The sequence below is a fragment of the Excalfactoria chinensis genome, chromosome 2 (genome assembly GCF_039878825.1).
Source record: "Excalfactoria chinensis isolate bCotChi1 chromosome 2, bCotChi1.hap2, whole genome shotgun sequence".
In the NCBI taxonomy this organism is placed as follows: Eukaryota; Metazoa; Chordata; class Aves; order Galliformes; family Phasianidae; genus Excalfactoria; species Excalfactoria chinensis.
Window position 1 is genome coordinate 22,114,002 of NC_092826.1, and position 16,937 is coordinate 22,130,938.

Here is a 16,937-nt window from a genome sequence, read left to right on the forward strand (position 1 = left end):
CTCCCTGCACTCCGGCACTCGGGGCCGTGCCCACTGCCCTGTGCAGCCCGTTCCATCCCACCGCCCTCTGGTGCAGACCCTGTCCCTCACCCCCAGCCGCCCCTCCCCTGCCGCAGCTCCATGCCGTTCCCTCGGGCCCTGTCGCTGTCACACAGAGCAGAGCTCAGCGCTGCCCCTCCGCTCCCTGTCAGGAGCTGCAGCCGCCATCAGGCCTCCCCTCAGCTCCTCTGCTCTGGGCTGAGCAAACACAGTGGCCTCAGCCACACCTCTTATGTTTTGCCCTTTAGACCATTCACCATCTTCATTGCCACCACTTGGACACTCTAATAATTTTATGCCCCGCATTCTGGTCTGTACTGCATCCTCCTCATTCTCCAAAAGTAACTTTCTGAATCTTAAACAAACAAATGGTAATTCATTTTCATACTAGACACAGAAGAAATACTGATGAAGGTGCTAACCCAACGCAATGAAATCTTCCAGCTGTCCAGGCTGCCCTCGCGCTACTGGTCCCTGGTACAACAGAAGGCCATCCGAAACTTCAGTGATGAACTCTAAGGAGATGCGACTCTCAAAGCAAGGCTTAAGAGGAGGAAACCAGGCATAGCCATGGCCCTTAAAGCTGTGTTTTGTCTGCTGGCACTCTGGTCCATGGAAATTAGCAGAACACCTGCATCTATGAAAAAAAAAAAGAAAAATCCACTATCTAAGCAGGTTATTCAATAATGTAAGTGACATGATTAAAGTGTTCAATGACATTGAGGTAGGCTGCAAGAAACAAGGACATCTTGCAGGGTGACATTAAGGAAAGCACGACTGCTTGCAAAATTCCCAAGGGTTCTATGGAGACTACAACAAACCTAGGTACCTACTTGGAAACAGAAGTCTGTGTGCCGGACCTGTGTGAAGCAGAACGGAACTCAGACCTGTCACAGTGAGGAGACATGCAATGACGTCCATCCCCCCAAAGCTGCCTGTCCTCCTCCTTACAGACCAGTGCAGAAGCACTCTGCTTGCACCCCAGACAAAGCTCTAACCAACCTGTAGCCCAAATCAGTATCCACACAGGTGCCGCCATTCAGACATGGGTTTGTCTGGTAAGAGGAACAGGAGAGACGAGGACTCTCCCGAGCTGCACAGCTACACAGGGCAGTGCTCAGGACCGTCACAGACAGCAGTGAAATGCCTCCAGCTGTGGTTATCGTTGGCACATGACTGTGCTCATACTTGCTGATGCATCCGCTGCTATGAGTGCAGTTGGCGGTCGCACATTCATCAATGCCAATCTGGGTGATATTTATATCCAAGATGTTTTCCAGCTGTGGAGAACAATTAGTTATATTCATCTAGCTTTTCCACAAGAGGAAGCTGACAAATGACAGCCATGAAAAGACCAAGCCTTATTTATTCTCAAAAGTGATTGCTGTGCCATTTCCTTCCAACGTCTACCTCAGTCTATGCAGCTAAAGGCAGCTCAGCCTGGTATGTATTAAGGCAAAAGCCTTGGTAGAAGTCAATTATAGTGTGAGTAAGCATTAGAAGACAAAAGTCTTGTCATGGTCTTCATAAGTTAAGTAAGTTCTATTCACTTTTAGTTCTGATAGACGTAGAATATGAGATGTACTTTTAATTTGGACTTGTGTCTTAATACTGGGAAGGGTGAACTAACCTTGGCAAACCTTTTCTGGTAACAGTGAATTATTACCGCAGCACCAATGACACATTTCCAACAGAGAGTCATTTAGATCTTAGCGAGACTACTTTATTTATTTATTTATTTAGGATGTGCACAAACTTCATTACATTTTCAACGCACACGTCCAGCTTGTCTATCCAATGGATAATGGCTATTTTATTGCCTTGTGCTCTTTACTCAGAAAGCTGGAACTGTTGACTGAGTACAGGTTTGTGAGCGTCAGCTACAGAACATTTCTGTTCAAGAGAAAATAAACTGAAACATTAAGGCAACACATAGAAAGGTAGCAGCCAGACAACATCCTTTTTACAGGGTTTTACAGTCTTTCCAACAGGAAAAACATGCTCACATCCCCAGAAGTTAGACCACTGTGACTCAGCATGAATTTATAGGCTGGCATTTAAAACTTGTCTATTTGAAACTTCTAATATAAATGCCATGGGACAATTTGACTTTCTCGACTAGAACTATCCATTTTTCTCACACACATCCCTCAGTCCTTCTAAATAGGCACATTCACCAGGCAGTGGACATTATCTGAACAGATATAATGTGAAGATGCTGTGGTTTTTATATGTACTTACCCATGCTCTGGAGGCCGCTACATTGCCATTAAGTTTTTCTGCTTTATAATAAGGTGGGCCGTAAACTGCAAACCAAACATCAACCCCTTGTGTTTGACTTGACTTTAGTACACTGAAAATGTGGACATTTTCAAGTTGGACTGATATGATTTCTGAGAGCAGCTTCTTCAACTGGTTGTATTTACTCTCTTTTTCAGGGAATTGGGATATGAACTCCTCTGGGGTGATATCTGTAACAGAATTTAAACAACACGTACCTCATAACTGCTGCAGCAATAAAAGAGGAGACCACCACAGAGCAAATATTAAGGATGCAGAACATGAATTCAACTGCAAATTCATCACTGTTTTCACTGTTAGGCTCTGAACTTTTTCATGCTGGTTTCTGCTCAGAATTTGTTTTCTGAAGCTTTCTGAATCTTGTTTCTTTCTTTTATTCTTTTAAATCAGAAACACAGTTAAGAATGTTTTACTTTTTCACCAAGATTGAAACAATTTGCTGAATTTCAGGCAGGCAGTTGTTCAAACAAGGATTTTTTTTTTCCCCTGAAACATAAATTGGTGTTTTGTTGAAATGTTGATGTAGAAATCTTGTATCTTTGTTTTCTGCACCAGACATGAATCTCTGGCTGATTTTCCTCCAGACATTTTCCTTACATACAGTAAGGATCTGTTAGAAGAACATGCAAATGCTGATGCATTTTCAAACCCTCATCTAGCAAGCTGCTGACTCCTATCATACTAAAGAGCATTAAAATTTGAAGTAACATGGCAGTAACATTGAAGAGGCAGATTTCAGCATTATGATCCTAATGTACTTTGTCACCTTGCTTACCTTTGATTTGTAAAGAACCAGCATTATGGAGGGCATCATCTTTGATTTCCTTCACTATAACCTTTACAGTTGAGACAACATCTGGCCAAACACCGTCGATGACTCTAACCCTTATGTTGTATGTTCCTGGTGGGGTTCCTTCTTTAATAGTTAGCAAACCTGAGTTATCATTAAGGATAAAGTACCTGCAATAAGAGTTAAGCCAAGGAACAAGCTATGAGAAGTTAAAAAGCTAAGAAGTAATTATTATCACTGATGGTTCCTCTGATGCACTTTCTTTTGGGAAAGCTACTAAAGATGGCAGATGTGTTCCCTCATGAAGGAACAGGGCAGAATCTCCAGGAGTACACTGAGGTTTCTTCCTGCTTCTGTGCTATAGAAAACTGAGTAGGAAGACTGAGACTACTGTTGCCAAACCTTTGCAAACAGTGTGAATTGCTAATTTAGGTCCTTTCATTCCAAGGGACACAACCCAACCCAATGACATGCGTACATCCCAACTCTGCTCACAACTTTGGTGTGAACACATCCAACAAATATATGTTCCTATAAACACTGGTGAGACTGGAACACTAAACTCCAGGAGTCTGGAGAAGACAGGCTGGAAGGCAATGGGTATTTTTTCTGTAGTGGCTCACTGATACTGGTTATGGATATGACTAAGAATAGGGACTCTGGAACAGTATCCTGGTGGATGGGGTACCCCAGAAAGCAACAGGAAATGGGTTGCTTTGGCACACAGCATTATTTACTGTCATCTCACACTCAGTTGGGATTCTGGAGAGCAGTCTTACCAACAACGTGCACACTCATTTTCAAAGGAAGACAGTTTAAATGCATTCAGTGTTTTTGTGCATGGGTAAGTTTTCCAATCATTTCACCCCACTTTTCTGTCTAATTACCTTGATGTCTTTCCTTCAAATTGGTAAATTTTACGATCCCAATCGTCCTCATCAGGGGCAAGGACTTGACCCAGGACGGTGGTGGGCAGGATACCTAAACAACATAGCACATAACTAGCATAGTCAGAACAATCACATCTACACAAATAGATTGGCCACTCAAGGATTATTGGTTTGCCTTAAACCCCTACAGGAATAGTTATGCTGATTCCTTGATGATGTGCACCAGCATGTAAATACCACATACTGTAATGCTAACTGGGTGTTTGCTACATGGCTGTGTGGATTCAATTCAATCAGGGGCTGGACAAAAAGCAATCAAGAAGGAAAAAAAAAACAGCCACCTCTGAAGAAAGATGCAAGAGAGATCCAGAAACAATGCCAGAATGATTCTTTTCACTATTTTGCCTGTAGTCCTCAACCAGCTTGAAGAGTGGTTTAGACAGGGATTGGGGTTTGGCAGAATAAGCAACCAAAATACTGACTGAATTACAAAGGGCAAAAAATCCCCAACAAAACAAAACAGACCCAAAAGAACAACCAAAACAATAGCAATTTGGAAGAAACTGCAGCAAGATAGAGAGGATGTACAAAATACAGTACCCAGGCTTATATGGTGTAGGTGGTAAGACTATGGGGTGAGAGGGAAAGTGGTATGTATTGTGCTGTTTATAAATCCTCCAAGAAAAACTCACAGGTAAATGGTTTGGGGCTTGCTTTTGTTTAAAATCAATAGCCATTTCTGAAGGAAAGATCCACAAGTATTTGAATTCATACATCTACTAAGAACCAATGATACGCAAAGACCAAAGAATGCGGGATTTCACCTTGTGAAAGGAAATGGCACTCTCTCCCAGAAATCAGCAGTACAGATGAGCTTTACCTTTAAAAAGGCAGCTAACAGAAAATTCAGGCTTAATTAAAGGATCTGGTACTTGGCTTAGAAGCAAAGACTCCCAGTGTTTGACAGAAAAAAAAAAGCCAGGCTTGGTTTCAACTTTACAATAAGCTGAATTAAGAGTGGGTATAGAACAGGAAGAACATTTCAATAATATAGGGTCAAATATAGGGTCAAACAGAGCATCTATACAGAAGTAGTTTCTAGCATGCCCACAATTCATACCCTATTCAATGTGCTATTGCACTGTATGTCATACAGCAGAGAAGAGGAAGGAAGGATTGACCTGAGCCTACATGGATGTAAGCAACCTAATATCTTTTTACTTGTGTGGTTTAATCTGCTGATGGGCATATTATGTAGGACACTGGATCACAGGAGAACTACAGTCTAATTGCTAAAGCAGAGTGGGAAAGGAGGTCTCTCTTGCAGTGCTGCAGCTAACATCTGCAGAAAACTGCCCTCTAGCAGCAATTGTCAGCTTTTCTTTTTTTCTCTGAAATGTTAACTGTGCTGTAAAACTGCATCTGGAAACAAGCAGCCATTACTCAGCTTTGATAGAAACATACATAGAACAGCAGCCAGCTATCCTCTTAAATCAACGCTATCTCAGAGCCTTTCACAAAGCAAGAGGTCCAGAGACCTGTGCACTGCCCACCTACTGTTCTTTATGTGGGCTTGAGCAAACCTCAGTGGCACCTCTGCTAAGATCTTAACTTATGTGGAACACAACAAAGTCCTCTTAAGAATCTCACAGCTGCTCCTTCGTAATACTTGGGTGCAAGCATCAGAGGACTTACCATCATAGCTGTAAATGAGACATTCCATGTAGCCAGCAGAATGTGGGTGGTCATTTTGGTCCCCAATATTCACAGTTAACGTGTTGGTGGAGCTCATGGGTGGAATCCCACTGTCTGTGATCAGAATGGGCAGGTGGAAGACCTTGTGCACTTCCCTGTCAAAGGTATGCACTGCAGTTAGCAAGGCGCTGCCGTTATGGAAATCCTGCAAGTGGAAGTTACCAAGACTATCGAAATTGCTGAGTAAGTGAAAGGAGAAAGGTGCTCCGTTAACAGCAGAGTCACGATCCTTTGCATACAGCAAAGTAGAGGTCTCATTCATTTGGACAGACTGTGGAGAAGCTGTGTTCTCCCAGACCACTGGGTTATAATGAGCCTCAAACTCTGGCCCATTGTCATTTACATCCTGCAGAGTCACTAGAACTGTGGCACTACAAGACAGAGGGGGATGTCCCATATCGGTGGCAACAACAATGAGCTGGTATTGTGTCACTGTCTCGTGATCCAGCACTCCTGCAACTATCACCCAACCATCACTAGCCACAGAGAACTGGCCACCTGGATCAGACTTGTTCAGCAGGTGGAAAGAGAACCTTCCATTCAGGCCAGAATCCAAGTCAAGAGCAGAAACTTGAACAACTTTGGTGCCTAGAGGCACATCTTCTGCCAGAGATGCCACTTCATAGAACTGGGGGTAGAAGACAGGAGCATGGTCATTGGCATCCTCCACATAGATCACACAATGAGCAATGCTGAAGAAATCCAAGTCCTCAACTTTCACAGTCAAATTAAACACCCTCTCATGAGGCTTCTCAAAATCAATCTGCTTTTGCAGACGGATAAACCCACAGTTGTTGACTTCATCTGTCTCCACGGAGAACTTGTGGTCATTGTCGCCGTCAACAATGCTGAATGTCACCATGGCATTTTCTCCCTCATCTCTGTCCATAGCAGACAGCACCGCAACCTCAGAGTTAATACTCGCATTCTCAGAGACAAATGCTGTGTAGATCCTTTGCAGGAAGACCGGAGCATGATCATTTACATCAGTCACCAGAATAGTAGCAGTGCCAGTCCCAGTGAGTCCTCCTCCATCTCTGGCCTCAACCACTAATAGGTACTTGTCTTCCTTCTCCCGATCCAGGGACCCAAGCATGGTATAGATGGTGCCACTAACTGGGTTAACTGAAAACAAGTTCAGGTTGATCTCATTTTGGACATTCTGAATGATTCGGTATGTTAGCACAGCATTCGTGCTGGCCTTTGGGTCATCAAGGTCCATTGCTGTCATCTCCATGACAGCCGTGTCTGCTGGGGAATCCTCAGGGACATAACCCATGAAACAATCATCCGACACACAGAGAAAAAGGGGTGCATTGTCATTCGTGTCCCTCACTTCTATGATCACATCTGCAAAGCCAGTCAGCCCCTCTCCGCTCTCATCTGTTGCAAGAACAAGAAAGCGCCACGTTGATCGTTTCTCACGGTCCAATCTTCTGTTTGCACTGATCTCACCTGTGTTCTCATTGATGCTGAATTCACTCCCAGCTCCCTGTCCATGCAGGGAGTAGCTAATAGCATTTTGATCTGCCTCTTGGTCAGGGTCTGTTGCAGAAACCTAGAACAAAACACAGCAGGGAAACATTTATGCAAAAGAAACCAGTAAAACACTCTTCTTTTATTGATAGCAGTTAGGATTGTGCAAACTAAAAAAAAATAGCATGCATTTTAATAACAAACATCTCTTGGCTTGAGTCACCTAGGTCAAGTACTTTCGATAAACATCAATGCACAGCCTGGAGAAACAAAAAGATCATGTTTAGACAGACTAATGTATTCTACTTCCCATTTTATTTTGGAAAGAGGAAATAACTGCGGAAAGAAGAAAGTGGGAGTAATAATAGATCTGTTGAGCATATGTTTCTTATGAAACTATTCAGAGCTGTAATACAAAGAGAAATAGCAACTCTCTCTCAGAGCGAACAGAAGGCTGTGAAGACAGGGTGCCTGCACTGCCAGTGCATGCTCTAACAACAAAACAGAGGAGATGGCCGAGTCCCACAATCAAAGAACATTCCATTAAATGTTTATTTTGTAGCATGTGTAGCTAAAGGGTCTGTGAACTTAAGTGTATGAGGTATGCGTGCCTGTGAACTTAAATGTATGAGCTCAAATAAACATTCCTTTGCTTTGTAAGGAAAGCCAACTTATCGTTCAACATTTGTGGCGGTCAAGGGAGAAAGTTCAAGCAAATTCAACCAGGCTCTCTTTATTCTCTTACAGACAGTTCCTGGCTAAATCCCAGTTATCAGGGCTTACTCACTTGAAACTGTCTCCTTGTATTTCTGTAAATGGATGGGATTGAACCATCCTGAGCTCAATCCTGGAAAAAAAAATGTCAGGTTTTGTCCAGCTTCATGCAAACTCTTTTACCTTTAGAACAAGCACAGGCAGATCTGTGAGCTCCTCCAGGACACTGCCCTGGTATTCATTCTGAGTGAACACTGGTGCTTCATCATTCTTATTGACAACATTGATGATGATAAGAGTGTGATTTTCCCATTTTCCATCAGATGCTACAAGCTGAAGTTCATAACGTTGTTCTTCTTCATAATCCAGAGACTGAACGATGAAGACAGTACCAGCCTCGGGTTCCACATCAAAAATTCCTTTTGTGTTTCCTGATACGATCTGATACCTGAGTTTGCCATTTGCACCTACAAGAGAAAGCAAATGACCGCGGCCTGTACGGTCACTCTTCAATTCAGTTCCACATGGTGGACACCTACCTGAGACAAACCTTATTCACTCAAATCAGAAAAGGCTGTTACAGAGTGTGTAGGAGGCACAATCACAAACATGATCCATGCATGTAAGCTGAAGGGTATATGTATGGGAGATTTGTATTTTTAGCCACAAATATGATTTGCAATCACAGACAAGTCCCTGTTTATTGGTAATGGAAGAATCGTGCACCTCTAATTTATTGTTCACTCATTTAAAATAAAAAAGTAAAACACAATTAAAATATTAGAAGCTGTTTTTGCTTAGGATTTCCTTAACCTTCTACCTCAAGTGCCAACATTCCTTAACTTCCTTGGTTTCGTTTTTTACCACTGGATGGTGCTAAAATATAATGGCATTATTCTATTTTGAGACAGAATTCATCTGAGAACATTTGACCTGTAAGTTCAACCATTAGAGAAACAACCTTATGGACAACACTTAGGAATACTAAGAGGACTTAAAGAGAAAGGCATGCAGGGCAAGACCACTCACCCTCATCTCGATCATCTGCCGTTGCTGTCACAACAGGACTTCCAACATCCCTGTCTTCATCTACGCTGACCTCATACACCGGCTGAGGAAATGCTGGGGCATTGTCATTCACATCACTAACAAAAATCCTTACATAGGCTGTGTCTAAGGAGATGCAAGATGAACAAGCACACTCGAAAGGCAGAGGTGAAACACCTTATTCCAGACAGCTCGCACACCTCCCTAATCCAGTAAAGCTATGGAACCCATTTTCTGATATCTTTACCCAATATAGAATTTGTTACTAGTTTTACCTGTGTTGGGCTGCCCACGGACATCAGGCCTGGCAGATTCTGAAGAGTCCTGAGATTGAACTTCAATCAAATAAGAGGCTCTTTTCTCTCTGTCAAAAGATGCACGGGTAGAAATAATTCCTGTCTCAGGCTCAATGGTGAAGAACTGATAGTCCTCACTAGCATCTTTCAATATAAAGTAGCGAACCTAAAAGGAAAAATAGTTAAGGCGGGTTGAATTTTCCACTTCCATCTGCATGTCCAGGTGTCATGACCTCCCCCTCCCCTAATAGCCTAATAGGGTCTCTCTGCAAGATGGCGATGCTCTAAGGGAAAAAGCTCTCATCTGGACAGAATTTGAGAAGACTTTTCTCTATTTCAAAATTCAAACAAAAAAAAAACCAAACAATACAATTCTCAGGCCAACTGCACCAACCATGTCAAGGCCCATCGAGCACAGAACCTCACCTCCAACAGTGGCTGGCAGGAGTCAATTAAAAAAGATCACAAGTAGCAGAAAGCATGGAATGATACTTTCCCTGGTGACTCCCAGGCTTCAGGCAACCCACAGTGCTTCTGGTATCAAATAAGCAGAGCTAATTGATAGTTTGGGTTCGCTCCCAGAAGATTTTTAGAAAAGGCTCAAGAAAATGCACAGAAAATGTGTGTTTCCATCATACCACTGTTTTGTTTTGTTTCTTTTTTTCCCCCAAGAATTGTGTCACTGCAACAATGATGGTTCAATGAAAAGCTATTTAAACTGAAGAGCCAAGAGCTTGGAACCATGTCATGGGAGCAGCCCTGAGAATCACACAGCAGTGTTTTGCCATGGTTGCTGGTTCAGGATGACCTGGTAGGACAAAGCATCTCAAGATCTGGAACAGCATCTTCTCTGCCTGCACCCCACATTATGCACATCAGATCTAGACATATGCTACACAAAGGTGCTGTAACAAGCACTTATGGTTTGCTATCAGGTCATCTGCTGTCTGTGCACTCTCACTAATTACAATATCAAAACTTGCCTACTGGGAGGAAAAAAGTTGGATGCAAGGTCAAACCTGTCCATGAAGACCTGAATCCAAGTCTGTTGCTAAAACCTGAATCACTGATGTGCCAACATCAGCTCCTTCTGGCACAGACACCTCATAGTTGGAAGACACAAAGAACGGAACATTATCGTTGACATCTGCAAAAGATGACGGAGTGAGGTAATGTTTGAAGTCTTCCAGAACATCTTTCTTTACTCTTACTTTTCCCCACAACCGTAATCTTGTTTGGAGACAAAACTGGACTTAGGTTTATGTGGCTTTGTAAGAGCAGAGCCTTACAGAGAGATTTTAATATACGGCGTGTTAGGTCAAATCTTTCAAAATCGATCCTGTTGTAAAGACATTTTCATTTAAACTGTTTTTACCTCAGTGTTAAATACAAAATTTTGAATGTAATGAAAAAGTTAAATGTCTTATATCAAGCACAAAACTAACCTATTTGTAGCTGTTTCTATAGCAAAGAATATTTCCAGCGATAATTTGGGGATCTTTATTAGATATCTCCCACTATCAAAGGAATTCTTTGTGCTTCTGGTTGTACTTAGAACACGTCTCAGGCTTTTTTATGACTGTACAACTTCCTTTGATAGCACGGAAATGCATAAATTGTTCTTAGGCAAGTTTGTAATTTCATGTGCTTCACCTTAACTCATGGTGTTATAGTAAAAATAAGGAGAATATTCTTCTGATTGAGCTGCCCAACCAACAGCAACGCTTACCTGTTACATTAACATAAACAATGGTAAAGGAAGCTAGAGGAGTCAGCGCCACATTCTGTGCCCGGACTGTCAGGCTGAAGAACTTGGTTGTCTCAAAGTCAAGTGGCTCAGCAACAAGAAGAGAAGCAGATCCATCAGCTCTATTTGGCCTCAGGTAGAAACGAATTGGCAAGTTTGTCTCTGGAATTTGACCCTCTTCCAGGTTATATGTAACCCTGGGATCGCCAAGAGGGGATGTGGCTTTGATGGTCTGAAGGAGAAAAGAGCCACCACGTGTGTTGACGAAGCACAGGGTTGGAAGTGTTCAGTGTTCAGTTTGATGGGGAGAACAGAGCATGCACGACTAGGACAACAGATGAGAGAAACAGTTAAGGTCCATTCGGAATATCTGAATTACATCACACAACATTTAGGCTTGTTGCAGGTCTTCAACCAAGAACAAATGTACCTGCTTGTCCTGTTTAGCCTAGAGAAGAGAAGGCTCTGAGTATAGACCTCATAGCAGCCTTCCAATATCTAAAGGGAGCCTATAGGAAAGCTGGGGAGTGATTATCCGTCAGGGAAATGCATTGCTAGAACAAGGGGTAAAGACTTTAAATTAAAAGAAGGAAGATTTAGATTGGATATTAGGAAAAAATTCTTTGCTATTAGGGTGTTAAGGCACTGACGTAGCTTGCCCAGAGAAGCTGTGGATGCCCCAACCCTGGAAACATTCAAGACCAGGTTGGGTGGGGCTTGTGGTAACCTGGTCTAATGGGAGATGTCCCTGACCATAGAGAAGAGCTGGAACTAGATGGTCTTCAATGTCCCTTCCAACCCAAACCATTCTATGATTCTATGTTCCTGCCACAGATGCAAAGAGAGCACAACAAAGAAAGAGGAAATGAAAAGAAGAGGGAGGTAAGCAATCACACTCATAACATACCACTATCTTGGTGTCACGGATGGTGTTTTCAGGGATTGTTACCCAGTATCTGCTCTGCTCCCAGCAGGGTGGCTGGCTGAGTGCATTGGTGATGGTTACGGTCAGATCCACCGTGCTGCTCCTGTTGCCCCCGTCCGTTGCTACAATATAGTGACTAATGCGTGCTGTCTACGAAATGAAGAAGGATCAAGGATATTTGCAAAGCATTTTGTGCAAATCAAGACCCTCTGTGATGGGTCTGGGGGTTGCTCTGTTCCAGCAAGCAGTCATTACCTGGGGGATCCTGTGGTTCACATACACCCAACCCGTGCTGGGATTGATCTGGAAGTACTGAACCTGATGCGCTAACATGGAATACGTGATGGCAGCGTTCACACCTTGGTCACTGTCATGAGCTGTGACACGAAGGAAACTCATCCCTACAGGAGTGTCTTCACTGAGGAAATCTTTGAGAAGAGAAAGGTATTGTCAGCACGTTTGTTCTGACAGCCTCTGTCAGGACTCTTCTGTAGACTGTCACTCTGTGCCCGGCATCATGAGGGACCCTGGAATGGGGGTTGAATGTGAGCAGTAGCACCCCCACAGGGAGGACGGGGATGATGGCAGAGCAGGAAGCCCCGGGTTTCACTCCCTGCTCCCAGCACACTGTCTGCAGCAGAGGCAGCGCCTTCGTGCCAAGGGTTTGAGGCAGACCAGCCCTCTGCTGAGCCTGCTTTTGTAACTGTCATCTGAAAACCTGCCAGCAAAAAGGTGCACAGTTGCACAGAGTAATTTTTGTTTTGTCTTCCCGATTCCTAGCAGGGATCCCAAAGAAGTTATGAGAAATAGTGAACAGCTCAGCATCTTTGAGGTGGGAAAATCAGTACTGCTCACTATTCATAAAGCAGCGAGCTCATATTTTCTGCTTTTTCTCCCTCAATATCTACATTTGTTGGCAGCAGGGCAGTAAAATTATAAACCAGCACCACTCCATGAACACAAAGTTGAGCTCTAATTAGCTTCTCTTATCCCCCAGGGTGTTTAGTTGGCCTAGGATTCATATCCCCAGTGTGTCAGATCTACTGGCATTAAAATAGATTAATGAAAATGGGATTTATTACAAAGAAACACTGTAAAATACCCTTTCTTTGTGTTCAGATTTATACTTTTAGAGTCAAGTTCTGTTAATTCACATTGTGAAAAAAAGCTTTTGGTTACTTGGAAGGATCTTTCTCATTTCACGTACTTCTACTTGCTGCTGGCATAACTAGCAATTACTATGCCATCCACACTGCGCAGAGTTAAGCATTTGTTTAATGCCTTCCTTTCATGCAGATTTATAAGATACGTGGCTTAAATGAGGGATTTAATTCACATGATAGTGCACAGAAATAAAGAACCAGCAACTTCCAAGAACAGAAAGCTATGACTAACGGCATTTGATCTTGTCAGAGAGGAAGCTATTTTTAATTCTGTGACGTACAAACATTGATCACTTAGCTGCAGACACTGGAAAAGTGCTACACATAAAGTGACCTCGTTGTCTGCAGTCTCTCCATCCCATAGGTCTGCCTTTGCTACAGGACCTCTGCCGGTTAATGCAAAAAGAAATTATGCTCATACCTCACAAGTGCCAGTCACCATAACTACTGAGTGCCACCACTCAATGGCACAGCTTTCATAGTGAAGGTAGAGAAGAAAGGTTCATTTTGCTGCTAACATTGTTTTTTGCCTCAAGAACTTTTCTTCTCCATCCCTAAATGTTTCTCTGCAGTCAGATCGCTCCTACTTGCCTTCTCGGTGCTTCTCTGGCCAGGTTTGCAGAAAACACTGGTGGAAACGCAGAAATTCCTATCTCCAGTCAGTACCTTTTAACCAATTTGTCATTTGAACTTAGTATAAGATACTCTAAAAGGTGCAAAATAAATTCATTTCTGTCTTTGTGCATATTGCTAATGTATAGACTGGCCAGGCTGGATGTGGCTCTGGGCAGCCTGGTCTGGTAGTTGGTGACGTTGTACAAAGCAGGGGGATTGAAACTAGATGATCATTGTGGTCCTTTTCAACCCAGGGCATTCGGTGATTCTATAGACATATACTTAGATTATTTCTTAGCAGTTCACTTTTTCATTATAAAATCCTGCCATAAAGCATTCAACTTTTTGAATCCTGCAAAAAATTCTGGCCTCTCTGATGCTAGAGACAACATACTTATGAGCCATCTTCATTTGAATAGCACATTGGTGTCTTGTGTGACATTTCTATAGGACTAGCAAAAAGCCTCCAAAATTGAACCATTTTCATACGTCATCAGCCATTTATTCTTTTTGACATTCTTGGTGAGGCAATTACCTGTCCTAGTTTGTCATCTAAGGAGCATGCTCGTCGTTTGTGGGTGGCATGAAATGTACCCAAGTGCTCCATTCAGTTGGAGGAGCAGCAAGTAAAGTTAGATCAAAGACTGATGAAAAGGGCATCATGTAGGGATGAAAAAGGGAATGGCACCAGGGCAAATCAGAAGAGCAAGCTCAGCAGCACAGTTACAGGAGGGATCAGGGCTCACAGCCAGCTGCAGACTACAAGCCAAGGATTTCAGGTTGTTTGACAAGAGATATATCTACAATCACTCCAATCCATTTGAACAGGGACACTCTATCAAGGGGACAAAGATGATGATTGCTCTTCTAGCCAGGGTTGGCGAATTATCAGCCACAATGTCATGCATTGTTTTAAGATACTGAACAAAAAATCAGTGTGCAGACAGATGGGGCAAGGGAAAGACACAAAGGAAAGGGATCAGATTTGGATAGTTTGTAGGACTGTTTTTAAGAGTATTGCACTGAATAAGACACTTATAACACTGATCAGTTTTGCATACTTGTGCTAGCAATGAGTTAAGCAGTAACTGGCTCAGCTGGCAGCAAAGAAAGACCTAAAAACTCGTAATCAGTATTAGAAACTATTGAACAAATTCGTGTTACAGCAGTGGGACAGGTGGCTAACCAATCACTCACGTTGGTAGCGGCTGTTCTCAAACTTGGGATCGTTGTCATTCACATCAGCAATCAGGACGGTGATCTGACAGACGCCGATCAGCGGCTCCTGTGCTTGGTCTGTCGCGGTGACAAACAGGGTGTGCTCCCTCTGCTCCTCACGGTCAAAGCTCCGCGTGGTGGTGATGACCCCTGAGGACACGGACACCTCCTGTCTGCGTGCCACAGCCTCAGGACTGAGCCCACAGAGAGGGGCCACCACTGCTCCCCTACAGAAGAGAGCTACAACTGCACGCAGCACAACTGTAAAGCTCAACCCACACCAACCCTGCAAGGCACAGCCCCAGCAAAATCAACCACACGTTCTTTCTCTCCTCCTTTACTTGCTACACGCCAGCAGCAGTCAGCAGGTTTCTCTCCTACTGCCCCCCTAAGGGGCTTCAATTTGAGCTCCTGGCTACCTCACTGCCCAGTCTCCTCATTAAGATGTCCCATACAGTTATTCCAGCGATAGTCCGCACAACTGAATATTTCAAAGTTAGCTCATCATTGCTCTGGAATCTTAAGTGATGTAACCAAGGTCATCTCAATAGTGGGAGTCTTTCTGAACAGATTACAACAAGGTAGGATCATGTTGCTCAGTCAGTAAATGGAACAACTTTCTCCCAGTCCACAGCTTTCCAACCCTCTCCTGGCCTTAGCTCTTTCTCTCTGGTTGTGAGCCTTCAAAGTAGCCTTGGGACTACTTCCAGACCCACATCTCTGCTATGCTCAAGATAAAGGTCTGTGTTTCTCTACTGTCAGCTCCCCAAGTTTGGACACCAGCACAGAAATACCCCACCTGAACTGATCTGACTACAGGAACTCTTTCCTCCAAGAGGGACCAAGAATCTCTGCCACTGTCACCTGCTATGAACATTTTGCCTCTGTACACATAACACAGTCCTTCCCATTTGTGTACAAGCTGAGAAATAATCTGCATTAAAGAACTGTAAGCCCCACTGCAGGGAACTACACACTCAAGCTGTTTGATTCTACCATGCATTTTATAGCTGATCCAATAGGAAGAGAACTGACTCAAAATAGCTTTTTACGTTTGTATTGAACTGGGGTTTGTTGCCCTACCTAATTTTTCTTTTTAATCACTATCAACTTAAGTTAATCGATATGCATGGTTATCCATGTAGCTGTTATAGTTAACCCACCAATCAGGCCATGGCATTCTCACTGCAATACAACGGCATTTTCATTTCAACTCAGCAACCCAAAAGCCACTGACCGGTGTCCGAATCGATGCTGAAGCCCAGGGAAGCTCCATCACGGTGCATGAGCCCATACTTCACCTCTCCATTAACACCAAGGTCTGCATCGTAGGCTTCTACCTGCAGCACGTACGTGCCCGGAGGCTGGTTCTCCAGAACCCAGGTGCTGTCACTGTAGTAAGTGCACTAAAAAACACACCCAAACATCCAGCCCTATGCATTACACCAAGCTGTGTGAATTAGCTGCATGGTGGCAGCACATCTGAGAAGAACTCAGAAGAAAACTATTACTTATAGGCACAAAGAAATAAAGCAGGAAGGAAGAAAGAAGATGGGAAAAAAATAGAATGAAGATTTTACTATGTAAGTACAAAGAAATGTGTTCAATTACAGACTTTGTTTTACACATTTCCTTCACCAGGAACTAAGAAGAATCTATAAGGTCAGTTATGGATGGGAAGAGAACACCTGCAGGAAGACATCTTACCTCTCTGAAGACAGGCCTGTTGTTATTAATGTCATTAACTCCTACAATAACCTCAGCAAAACTGCTGAGAGGAGTGGGTCCACCGGAGACATTGTCATCTATTGCAGTGATGTTCAGGACGTATTGAGGCCCCTTCAGATTGGGCGCAGGGCTTCTGCGGAGCTTAATGATACCTGCATTTGGAAGCATGAAGTGCTTTATTTTACCATGTAAACAAATAAGCAAAATAAATAGAGCATCGTATTTCCCTGCCA

At 43.2% G+C, this 16,937-nt stretch overlaps 1 protein-coding gene across 1 annotated transcript in view; it reads right to left on the minus strand.

Moving 5' to 3' along the window:
* LOC140247810 (neural-cadherin-like) overlaps positions 1-16,937 on the minus strand; it is a 36,965-nt gene that overhangs the window by 8,259 nt on the left and 11,769 nt on the right. Inside the window, exons 8-23 of the mRNA XM_072327814.1 lie at positions 16,684-16,856; positions 16,214-16,382; positions 14,956-15,126; positions 12,236-12,408; positions 11,963-12,130; positions 11,038-11,287; positions 10,328-10,455; positions 9,288-9,474; positions 8,995-9,138; positions 8,149-8,432; positions 5,716-7,333; positions 4,018-4,111; positions 3,116-3,300; positions 2,281-2,510; positions 1,042-1,319; positions 462-676 (exon numbers count right to left, since the gene is read on the minus strand). Coding sequence (XP_072183915.1) covers positions 462-676; positions 1,042-1,319; positions 2,281-2,510; positions 3,116-3,300; positions 4,018-4,111; positions 5,716-7,333; positions 8,149-8,432; positions 8,995-9,138; positions 9,288-9,474; positions 10,328-10,455; positions 11,038-11,287; positions 11,963-12,130; positions 12,236-12,408; positions 14,956-15,126; positions 16,214-16,382; positions 16,684-16,856 — 4,467 coding nt within the window. The remainder of the gene's footprint in view (positions 1-461; positions 677-1,041; positions 1,320-2,280; positions 2,511-3,115; positions 3,301-4,017; positions 4,112-5,715; positions 7,334-8,148; positions 8,433-8,994; positions 9,139-9,287; positions 9,475-10,327; positions 10,456-11,037; positions 11,288-11,962; positions 12,131-12,235; positions 12,409-14,955; positions 15,127-16,213; positions 16,383-16,683; positions 16,857-16,937) is intronic.